The 12,192-nt window shown below is 43.2% G+C and overlaps 1 protein-coding gene across 1 annotated transcript in view; it reads right to left on the bottom strand.

The window, feature by feature from the left end:
- LOC102436416 (collagen alpha-4(VI) chain-like) overlaps positions 1–11,963 on the bottom strand; it is an 86,478-nt gene extending 74,515 nt beyond the window's left edge. The window contains 6 exon segments of the mRNA XM_023749260.1: positions 319–945; positions 2,646–2,664; positions 4,096–4,733; positions 5,683–6,270; positions 8,662–9,273; positions 11,888–11,963. Of these exon segments, the coding sequence (XP_023605028.1) occupies positions 319–945; positions 2,646–2,664; positions 4,096–4,733; positions 5,683–6,270; positions 8,662–9,273; positions 11,888–11,963 (2,560 nt within the window).
- Positions 11,964–12,192: the final 229 nt, after the last annotated feature.

Below are 12,192 nucleotides of genomic sequence, written 5' to 3'. Positions count from 1 at the left end.
TATATATATATATATATATATATATATATATATCGGAGCCAGCCATGATTCAAAATCATGTGGCGCTGCCCACCCACCTGCAGCCCTGACTTGACACCCGAACCTGTCCACGCAGAGCTCCAGTGCACTTCAAGCCCCGCCCTCAGTCACCTCTGGCTGGTCCCGCCTTCTCTGGGCGCCTCCCCACTTCCACCCTGTCTCCGGAGCTATGCCCCAGCTAATATGCTAATGACCTGGTCATTACCCGTTACAGCATATCTACCATTAGCATATTAGCTCTTTATTAGTATAGATAAAATTTGGAAAAGGTCCTCCTACCTTCTTGCACGGCATAGCCCATCCCAGTAATGGAAACTCTTCTGCCCACCGTCTCAGGGCAGAGCTTGTTTTTAATCTTGCTTCCCACAATGGAGAGTTGCAAAAAGGATTCCAGAGGGATGGCGTGCTTCCAAGGGGGATATGATGCTATCTTCTCCAGGTCCTCACTCTTGGAGGCAAGCTGGGTGCCCACTGCATAGACGGTAACCCCCGCCCTGCGCAGGAGAGAAGCCGGTCTGGACACATTGTCTTGGGAGAAGCCTTCCGTGATGACCACAGCTATCTGCTGCACACCTTGCTTGGACCGGCTGCCCTTCTCTGGAATGAAAACCTCATTCCTTAGGAAATCCAAAGCAGCACCAGTCTTGGTCCTTCCTCTCTGTCCCCGGGAGGTTAATTTGTCCAAATGCTCCAAGATTTGGGCTGGAGTCTGAAATGTATTCAGTGAAAACTCAAGTCGTGGCTTCTCACCATAAAAGACCAAGCCAATTCTCACATCAGGAAAAATGCTTAGAGAGCGGACGGTGGTCTTTAAGAAATTGACAACTTGTTGGAAATTTGATTGCTGAACCCTGCTGAATTCCTCAATGAGGAATACTAAGTCAGCAGGGATAGCAGTGGGACATGCTATAAACAAAAACAAAAAGAAGGGTTTTAGGCACGAGAACAGAATAAGAAAGACAGCATTCATTTTGCATATAAAAGTCATGCTATATTTTATATACCATCATATTTATATACTTATTTTTATATACTGTAATATTTATTAAAATCATAATAATATGTATTATTCTAACTTATATTGATACATTTTAGAATTTAGTGGAAGGCTTTATGACCATCGTTTGGTATGATGGTCAAAGAACATTACAGGGTTCATACCTATCCCCAAATTTTTCACATGAAAGAGTATTCACAATATTTGCAAATTTCGTAAATATATCTGTATCTACAAGAAAGTGCTTTAAGGTCATGTTTTGATTCATTGAGTCCATTAGAAGCATCTGAGTCTTGCTTGACTAGTTTTTTCATCATTTTTCGAGTTTCAGAAAACCCTGGATCAAATTCTCTTTTATAGACCTGAAACCTCCTGGATTTAATAACTTTGCCTCTGTCCTGGTAAAAGATGGAAATAGTAAATTGTGACTGTTAACAGATACAGCTTCCTCTATAAATTTCATGTTATTTCAACATGAAATACCGCTAGTTCCCATCAAAAATCTTTGTCCAAAAATTGGGCTTAATGGCTATTTTATTTTGCTATAAAAGAATCTTCCCTTTAATCTGCCTTAAATGGGGTATTGGTGTTAGGATTGTATTAAACTCCCTTCTAAGAGAAGTCCAAACCTTTCACAATTTAAGGCAGTGTTTACTGTAAAAATAAAAATAAAAATAAAAATAGAACAACACCACTGTGTCCACATACCAAAAAGGCGCAAATATGCTTGGATGTCAGAAAAAATAAAATCCCCCTAGCAGAGAGCCAAAACCATATACACAGGAGGCTGAAACCAGTGTGTAGACAGCTGCATATGATGAAACAAAATTAGGAGAAGAGCTTGTAGGGTCAACAGAATAATCTTTTGATTATCTTTGGTTTCTTGGTATCCTAAAATTTCCCCTTTGGTCCTTTTTTACAAAGAACCAAAAATCAATCCTAGATTTTAAAAAAGGATGTTGCCCCCGATTTTGCCAAATCTAAAACAGCTTCTGAGGAAACCCAAGCATCTTTGACTCATTTCTTCCTTCACCTGCTGATACCAAGTGCTATATTCTCCCTTCAGGTTGTCATGAGGATGAGTCCCCTTTCCTCATTATCAGAGCCACCACTGGCCAGACCCAGGCTCCCTCTCTATTTGGACAGATGACGGCTCAGCCTTAAAGTCCTTCTGAGTAAGAGGTGTCATGTGGAATTCAGCCTGCACACTAAAGGATTCCTTAAAGACCATTTTGATCCTGTCATTTTTCCTGCTTAAAAGCCTACTGCTACTTTCCAGTGCCTTTGGGACCCCATAATCAGGGTCCATCCTACCTAATCTAATCTCATCCCTAGCTCCCTCTAAATCCCCCCATCCCAATTGGCTCCATTTTTTCACCTTCTTCCTCATTCATCCAGCCCATTCCCACTTCCACACCCTTATTCATGTTCTTCCCCTTACCAAGAGTACTCTCCTCCCTTCTCCTTGTATATTAAAATCACACCCATTATTGAGGGACCCAGTTCTCCACCACACCCTCCTTTTGTTCTATTTCTACTTCATATAGTGACCATAGGTACTTGTCAGTTCTTTATTAGCTCTATTTGGATTTTCCTCTTCTCGTCTCACATACGTTTGTCTTTTCTGCCTATAAAATTCCAAGGACCCTCAAGTTCTAGATGTTGAGAGGTCTAGGCAGAGTTATGATAATTCAGAGAAAGTGGGGATTGATTTCTTCTAGTTGCGGGGATACACTAGAAGCCACACCAAGCTTTTAGTTGTGGGGGTGCTCCACAAAGAAGGTAACTTAAGAGCTGAAGGATGACGTATTCCCGGCTGACGGTACAGTGTATTCAGGGCAGAGACAGAGGTGAGAAAACATGAGACATACACAGCAAATGGTGGGTAGTTCAGCTTGGCTAGTGGTTAGAATGTATAAAAGATAAGTCTCAGTGGTTTTCAACCAACAGTGGGACCCATTCCCAGACAACATTTGGAAATATATAGTGGTATTTGGGATTGTCATAAGATTCAGGGGTGCTACTGGCAGGAACCAGGGATGTTAAACCTCTAACAAGCCTGGCCAGCGTGGCTCAGTGGTTGTGCATCGACCTATGAACCAGGAGGACGCGGTTCAATTCCCAGTCAGGGTACATGCCTGATTGCAGGCTCTATCCCCAGTGTGGGGCGTGCAGGAGGCAGCTAATCAATGATTCTTTCTCATCATTGATGTTTCTATCTCTCTCTCCCTCTCCTGTGCTTTCTCTGGAATCAATAAAAATATTTTTTTTAAAAAAAAAATAAAACCTCTAGCAATGCAAAGGACAGTCCTACATTATAAATTGTCCCACCCAAAATGCCTATAGCATCTCCCTTAAGCATTCTGACTGCCAACCTAAGGAAGGACTGTATTTAATCTCTGGTGAGAAGCCTGAATGCTCCTTCTGGAAAAGGTATATGGTAACCTGGATTATAGTACAGAAATATTTACTCCCTACATCTCACGTCCATGATGGAAATATACTTTTTCTCTCCATGGATAATGACATGGCCATGTGTCTTGTATTGGCCAATGGAATGTTAGCAGGTGATGAAGCAGACGTCTCAAAAGTGCTTATGCAATTGCATTTTCTCTCTTGAACCTTTAAAGTTATCATGGGAAGAAGATGCCTAGAGTAGCCTCATGATCGCGGGAGGAAGATGGGAGAAAGCTATGGAGCAGAGTCAAATGGAGACCAGCCAACCCTCAGCCAAATCCCAGATCTGTGAATAAGCCAAGGCAAGATTAGCAAAGCCATTTAATTGAACTCAAAGATCTGACCCCTGGCAGATCTGTAAAAACAAATAATCTTTTCAGTCACTGCCTTTTTGGATGACTTGTTATGCAGCATCATTGTGACGATAGTTAACTAATACAAGGTTTGTGCCTGAGGCAGCTCCAAGCCCTCTCCTCTTTCCCATCTACCAGTGCCCGTGTCCCGGTCCTGAGGAATCCAGAGTATCCCCCATCTCTGCCCTTTCCCCAGACTTTCCTGTTACGCTGAGACTTCCCAGTAGCTCACATACCTAGAGACCAAACCTTACCTACTGTAGTGTCCTTCTCGGCCTCTGTGACTGTAATGTCCTTCTTGGCCTCTGTCCCGAACTCGGACCGCCCAATCCCTTGGATCACCATATTCACGTCTTGTATCACCTGTCTGACTCCATCTTGACTTTGCACCTCATAGACGAGGGGTGGGGTCCCCATCCCCTCCAGTTCTCTTCTGTCAAAGTCCTGTACGCCCACAGACATGACTTTCACACCTTTCTCCCTCAGTGTCTGTGCGGCGTCCCAGACCTCATCCTCCGATTTGCCTGAGGTAATGACCACTGCATACTGGGGGACGCCCTGGAGAAAGCGGCTCCCCGCTGCCTCCTGGAAGAAGGTCTGATGGAGGTATCGCAGGGCTTTGCCTGTCCTCCTGGAGCCTCCCCGGAGGACAAAGTGTTCATGGATGTGAGCAGTCACCTCATCCTGGCTCTGGTAGGTATTGAGCAAAAACTCCGTGTGGCCTTGACCACCATACTGAGCCAGCCCAATCTGGTACTTGTTCCTGCCAACATCTAGCATTTTAACCACTTTGGAGATGAAATTGCGCATCCACTGGAAACTGGCCTGTGATGTGTTCTGTGAGGTGTCGGCAAGAAAGACCACATCTGCATAGGCCTGGGTGAATTCTGGAAAAGGAGAGAGAAAGGGGGAGGGAAAGACACCGAAGAGAAAGTCAATCAAATCAAGATACCATGGAAATGGAATACAAGGGTGATTCTGTGAGGGAGGGGTACGTAAGAGGAAGAAGTACTCTATATATGTAACACTGTACATATTGTACTTCCACCTCCTCCCCGTGAGACTGCCTCGGGGCCCTCTCCCTCTGGTACTCCTGCTGCCTGTGTTGTCTGCTCCATTAGACTAAAGTATCTTTCAATGATTCTTTTTCCACCAATGGAGGAGACAAGGGAAGTTAACATATACTGAGCAGTTACGTTGTGCCAGAGATTTTTATGTACTCTATCTGATTTAATCCTCATAAACCATCCTGCTGATCGGTATTATTACCTTCATTGTTCAGATGAGAAAACTAAAGTGAAGTTTAACTGCTTGTCCATGCTCACATAACTAGAAAGTAGCAAAGACCGTATTTAAAAAAACATGTCTTCTGGCCTGGCCGGTGTGGCTCAGTGGTTGGGCATCAACCCATGCACCAATAAGTCCCTGGTTTGATTCCAGGTCAGGGCACATGCCCAGGTTGCGGTTGTGGGCTTGAACTCCAGTGGGGAACATGCAGGAAGCAGCTGATCGATTTTTTCTCTCTCTCTCACTCCCTCCCTCTCTCTCTAAACATCAATTTTAAAAGAAAACATTTTTAAAAAATAATTTTAAACATATCTTCTGGACTTCAAAATCCATGCTATGTCCTTTTATCAACATGGCAGGGTGTTCTTTACTACACATGAGAACTTCATTCATCCTTCACTCCGCAGCTCAGATGTTCATTCAGGAAATGTCCCCAGGTTCTCCAGGGATGGCGGACAGCTCCTACCTCCCACGGTGCTCAGTGTATCCTGGCTCATATTGTACTTAGGCAATCCTGATTGGAACGTTGGGTTCAACACAGCTTCTTACCTTTTATTGTACCCTCCACTGCTGAGCACAGTGACTGAAGAATGCCTCCCGAGACATCCTGCAGGATGTTGAAGTTTTCCGTGTTAAAGAGGAACTTCTCAAATGGCTCACTGGCCATTTTTTGCAACTCCTGGACATCCTGCACGTTGATGCCTACCACATACACAACAACACCGTCTTCTTTCAACCTGTCAGCTGCCTCCTGGACTTCGTCATTGGACTCCCCGTCTGTCACCAGGATAACTATCTGAGGAACCGTGTCCTTGGCCCGGCTGCCAGCTGCCTCAGTCAGATAGTTGGTCCTGACAAACTCCAGGGCGGCCCCTGTGTTGGTGCCTCCTGTCCGGTAGGGCAGATTCTGGATATGCTCCAGGACCACACTCTTCAGAGGGTACTGGTTCAGCCGAAAGGCTGGGTAGATGTTGTCATTATACTGAGCGAGGCCCACTCGGACCTGGTCACTGCTGATGTCAAGTCCCAAGACGACAGAGTGAAGGAAGTTCTTTACTTTCTGGAAGTTCTGGGGTCCGATGCTGGTTGAGCTGTCTACTAGAAAGACAATATCCGCCAGGACCGCGTCTCTGCAAGCTGCAACAGAGAGGACAGAAGGGATAGGGTCTGTGGATCTTCACTTGAATGCTTAGAACCCATGGAGCCAAATGGTATACAGAAAGGGAGAGCAATGTCAAGCCACCTATGCTCAGGGGTCCTCAGACACCCCACATGACGCTGTGCTCAGAAAAGCAACAACATCTCCTACGCCTTTCCTTCCCTCCACTCCGTCATCTTCTGAGGCTTCTGGAACGCTTTGCTGATGCCTCCAACCTTGAAATCCACTTGGACAATCCTTAACTCTCATTAAGAGGGAAAATGCTTCTATAAATTTAGCAGCATGCTGAGAAGGGGGCTGTACACTCTCCAGTGGGAATAAATTTCATTTCTAGGAATTTGCTGGCACCAACAGGTCAGAAAGCTGGACTGTATCCCAGGTTCTAGGATACATTGCATTGTCGCTCTACCACTTAGCAGCCCTGTGGCCTGTTATCACTCACCTCTATGGCCCTCAATTCTCTCTACTGAAATATTTCCACCAGCCCTCACAATCTCATGGGATTGTTTTGAGGATGAAATAAGATAATCTACTGGCCCTGACCGATTTGGCTCAGTGGATAGAGCATTGGCCTGCGGACTGAAGAGTCCCAGGTTCGATTCCGGTCAGGGGCGTGTACCTTGGTTGCGGGCACATCCCCAGTGGGAGGTGTGCAGGAGGCAGCTGGTCGATGTTTCTCTCTCATCGATGTTTCTAGCTCTCTATCCCTCTCCCTTCCTCTCTGTACAAAATCAATAAAATATATTTTTAAAAAAAAAGATAATCTACTGTAGCAGATAAGATCAGTGTTCTGCCCAGGTCCTTTCGGATCCCTTTTTACTATTTCTATACACTGCTCTTTGGAGGACTTTTCAGCTACTGGAGCGGCTTTGCCTACAAAGTCTAGCTCCTTGCCTTGGGTCAAGACAATCCTGAGTTCTCCTGTAGGATCAGGCTAAAATTCCTCTCTCTGGAGCTTTTGCCTAAGATCATACCCTTCCTTTCTTTCCTCTACTTCTCTGTCCTACATCCGTACCAACCTGCTTTGGGAGCTCTTCCATGACAAATAATGTGCATCCGAGTCCTTGCCTGAGGCTCTGTTCCCTATGAGCACCATCTCAGACACCTTTCTATTGAAATGGATCTGCTCTGAAAGACTTGGGATCAAGTCCTAGCTCTGCCATCAGTTATGTTACCTTGGCTTCAGTTTCCTCACATGAAAAAAAATGCAAATAATAATACTAACTGCCTTATGTAACTATGTAAAAACAAATACTAATTGCCCTGTGTAGCTAACCAAAAAAAATGCATTATGTATCTATGTACCAGTCAGATGGGCAATGCAAACAAGTTTTGAAAACTACATAGTGCCAAGCAAACTAGTTATCACTATGAACGTAAAACTTCTTTGTACACCTGGAAGTACTATGCAAAAGTAAGATATACAACGTGGCAGTATTACTACCACCCACCTGTGGCATCAAATGGTTCAAAAGTTTTAGCACTTCTTCCAATTCACCCACCCTATCTAAAAATATCAAAAATAAAGAATAAGTAATGAAGGCTCTATCCTCTTGTGGATTTTGATGGAACCCACGAGCCATCTTCTCATTCTCTGTTCGAATTCTGTGCTTTCTCATAGAGTTTAGCAATTAATTTATAAAGAATGTTTACCAGTTTATGCCCCATCAGCACCAATAGAAGTTCAAAGTTGATGACAAGTATATCACCACAGGTAATGTAATGCTTATGGGCATCTCTGCTGGACTAAGCACTATGATAAGCACTTTACCTGCATAACTTTATTTCAACAACTTTCTGAGGCAGATACTACCACCCTAGAAAGAAAATGTATAGATTCAGACAGATAAAGTAACATGTTCAAGATGACACATTTAGAAAGTGGAGAATCGGGATTGGAACCCAGATCTTTCTTTCCCCTAAATTTGTCCTCTTAACCAGTACATTACAACACACTCACAGCGAAACAAGCCAGCTTCCTGGCAGTGAAATAAGCCAGCCTCCTTGGGAAGGAGAGAGGGGGGTCTATGCCCCTCTCCCTTCTCTGCCCCCGATCCAGGCACTATGGGTAAATTCATCTAGGAATAACAATACCATAGGAAAAAATATTTCTTTCATCCAAAGTGGACTTATACTACATGTCTATATAGAACCAGCATAAAGCCCACAGAATGTAAAAAAAAGGGGGGGGGGGGGATTGGTAAGTTTAGGAGAAGAGCATAGAGTGCAGATGGTTTAGCAACATTTTAATATTAAAAGCAAATATGCACAAATATGGAAAATAAGGACAGTGCACGGGATGAATAAGAGATAAAGCCTTGAGTTCTGTGACTTACAGATCAGAAATAAGAAGGGAGAAGCCTTTGTACCTGGAGAGACGCGGTCAACAGGTTGAGCTGCCTTTACCAACGTGTCACAGAGATCCTTCTGCAGCTTGGGGGTGAGGCCGCCCAGAGCGGAGAAGTTGGGGAGGAAAGAGGCAAACTTCTCCGCGGGACTGCTGGCAATCTCCTTGAGCTCGGCCACAGCTGCCCCTCTGCTGCCGATGGCGTAGAGCAGGATGCCGGCCCCCCTGAATGCCTCCGCAGGCTCCCGCACAGGGTCCTCGGAGGGGCGGCTGCTGAGCACCACGGCGACCTGAGGCACTCCCTCCCTCGCCCGGCTCCCCGCGGCTTCCTGGAAGTGGTGATCTAGGAGGAACTGCAGGGCCAGGCCCAGCTTGGTGCCCCCAGGGCGCCCAGGTTTTAACTGAAACCTCCGAATGTGTCTCAACACCTCACTTTTGTGGTGGTACTTGGAGAGCAGGAACTCGGAATGGGGCGCATCGCTGTACTGGGCCAGCCCCACGCGGATGGTCTCCCTGCTGACATTGAAGCCATTCACCGTGGTGTACAAGAAGTTCCGCACGTGGTGGGTATTTTGGGGGTTGATGCTTGCGTCTACTAGAAACACGACATCTCCCACAGAGGCCTGGCTGCAGACTGGGGAAGAGAGTCAAGTTAAGATAAAAAAAACATTACCAAACTGGCGGCTACTGGCTGTAAATACATCGCTCCCAAATTAGTGCCTTTACAACCCACGGATCAGCCTGCACGGCTCTTTGGTAATAGCTAATATGCATGCGGCCTAAGCGCATGACCATCTTTGCTTTCTCACGGCCATCACCTACCCTTGTTCACCTGCCACCCTCCGTTCCATTCTAACAGACATTGGACCCTGCAATTAGATCCTTAACCATGGCCTTCCATTCATCCCTTAAACTTAATAAAGGAAAACAGGGAAATAAAAGAAGTAAACAAAGGGGACCACATCAAACTACGTAGTTTTTGCACAGCAAAAGAAACCATCAACAAAAAGAAGACAACGTGCTGAATGGGATAAGATAGTCACCAATGATACATCTAATAAGGGGTTAATATCCAATAATGTATAAGGAACTCATACAACTTAACACCAAAAAACAAACATTCCAATTGAAAAATGGGCAAAGGACCTGAATAGACACTTCTCTAAAGAGGACACACAGATGGCCAATAGACATATGAAAAGGTGTTCAGGGTCACTAATCAGCAGGGAAATGCAAATTAAACCCATGATGAAATATCACCTCACAACTGTCAGAATGGCTACTGTCAATAAATCAACAAGTAACAACTGTTGGTGGGATTGTAAATTGGTGCAATCCCAGTGTGCTAGTTTCTTAAAAACTTAAAAATAGAACTGCTGTTATGACCCAGCAATTCCACTTCTGGGTATATATCCAGAGAAATCTAAAATACTAATTCAAAAAGGTATATGCACACCTATGCTCATTGCAGCATTATTTTGAAAAGCATGGACAAATGAATAAAGAAGATGTGGTACATATACTCAATGGACTCTTACTCAGCCATAAAAAATATGAAATCTTACCATTTGCAACATGGATGGACCTAGAAGGTAGTATGCTAAGACAGACCAAAAAAGACAAATACCATATAATTTCACTTATGTATGGAGTTTAAAAATACATAAATAAATAAACAAACAACAAACTCATACATACAGAGAAGAAACTGATGATTGCCAGATGGAAGGGGGGTTGGGGAGGGGGAAACTTTCCATGCTCCCACTTCCCCCTGGCAACTTTCTTTTTCTTCTTTCTTTCATCCTTTTTTTCTTTTATTTCTGGTAAATTCCCATAGAATCGTGGGTTTTTTATCTTGGTTTGTAATATAACATTCATTAGTGTACTTATTTAATTAATGGCAATCTCACCAACTAGACTGAGCTCCGTGGAAACAGACACCATATCTTTTGTTTGTCCACCTCTCGAGTGTCTAGCATAGAGAAGTTACCCAAAAAATACTTGAAGAAGGGAATATTTGGGGAAACGAAAGGGAGTGAGAGAAAGAGGAGAGGAGAAGACATATTGAACATTAATGAAACCAACTAAGGAATTGGAAAATTTTAGAGCTGGAAATATTTCCATGAGACTATGCAGTGCAATACTGTAGTCACTGGGCACATGTGCCTATTGAGCACTTGAAATGTAGCTAGTACAACTGAGAAAGAAAATTTTAAATTTTATTATCAACTTTTAATTTATTTTCATTTAAATAGTCATGTGTCTAGCAGGCACTGAACGGAACAGTGCAAGTATAGAATAATGAATCCAATGTATCCACCTCACAGATAAGGAAAATAAGACCTAGAAAGGCAAAGGAACCCATGAAAATCCATTCAAAGAGCCAGCATTGGAAACCGTGGGCTGCCATAAGGAAGGTTAAATTAAAAGTCCACATTACAGAAAGGCGAAGACCACATGAGAGTTTAGACAGAGAAGGGCTGGGAAGGTTGCTGAACTCCAGAAACTTTAAATTTATTTATTACTTCTAGAGTCTAAATACCACCGCCTCTTGGAATGTTGACTAATCCTAGTCATACAGCCAAGGGAAATCATGACTATTGAAAAGGCAGGTGTCATTTGAGAAGGTGTTTGAAACATGAAAAGACTGACTCACAGTTTCTGTTCACAAGTGAGGGGAGTCAGAGCTGAAGGGGAAATTTAGAGAGTCTTGTGTCCTTTTTCCAACAAATAACAGTCTGCGTAATTATACATGAATATTTAAAACTCAATATTGTCTCAGTGGGGCTTCAGACTACTCAAGCATTCTTCTCTTGATGAGACTTTCATCTCGAGGAGTCCCCACAATCTGTTAAAATGACTGCAAAAAAATTCAGAGGTGTCACTAGCATTTGGTGAAGTTCTCCATCTTGTGATGACAATTACCCCTGGGAATAGCTCTGCCAAAGGAGACAAAGCAAAATACAGAATCAATAGACTAGGCTCATGTTTATAAAAGCTTTTCAGAGCCTAGTAATTCATTCAAAAGTATAGTATTTTTTTAATATCTTTTTTTGTCATTTGAAATTAAGCTCTGAAGAAAAAGGGGGGTCATTGTTCATTAAAAGTTTCCAGATTCTAAGTTCTTTTTAAAGAACCAATTCCCTTTTATTAATTATGAAGGTCCTGAAATATTTTCTTCTAAGATTGTCACTACCACTGCGTTCCTGGCAAGGTCATCATGTTGGCTTAAGAATCTGATGTATTACCAATTCTCTGTGAGTTGATGAAGCCAAAGCTAGCTGCAAGAAAGACGGTCACCCAGAATGTCTTCCGAGTCTCCATTCTAGATATTTCCTAGAGAGAAAAAGAAACCTCATAGTTAACATTGTCTTCATACACTTAAAATGGATGCATCATATTGTATGTTAATTATATGTCAATGAAGTTGATTTTCTTTTTTTAATTTTTTTGATTATTTTTTAAGTTGGTTTTTTTTTAAAGCCCAACTGTCTTTTCCTAGGTGAAAGCTTTATAAAAATAAAGAAGGACATTTACACAGTGGAATACTACT

The sequence above is a fragment of the Myotis lucifugus genome, unplaced genomic scaffold (assembly GCF_000147115.1).
Source record: "Myotis lucifugus unplaced genomic scaffold, Myoluc2.0 scaffold_8, whole genome shotgun sequence".
NCBI lineage: Eukaryota > Metazoa > Chordata > Mammalia > Chiroptera > Vespertilionidae > Myotis > Myotis lucifugus.
Note: the sequence above shows the minus strand (reverse complement) of the source record. Positions and strands in the feature narration are given on the sequence as shown.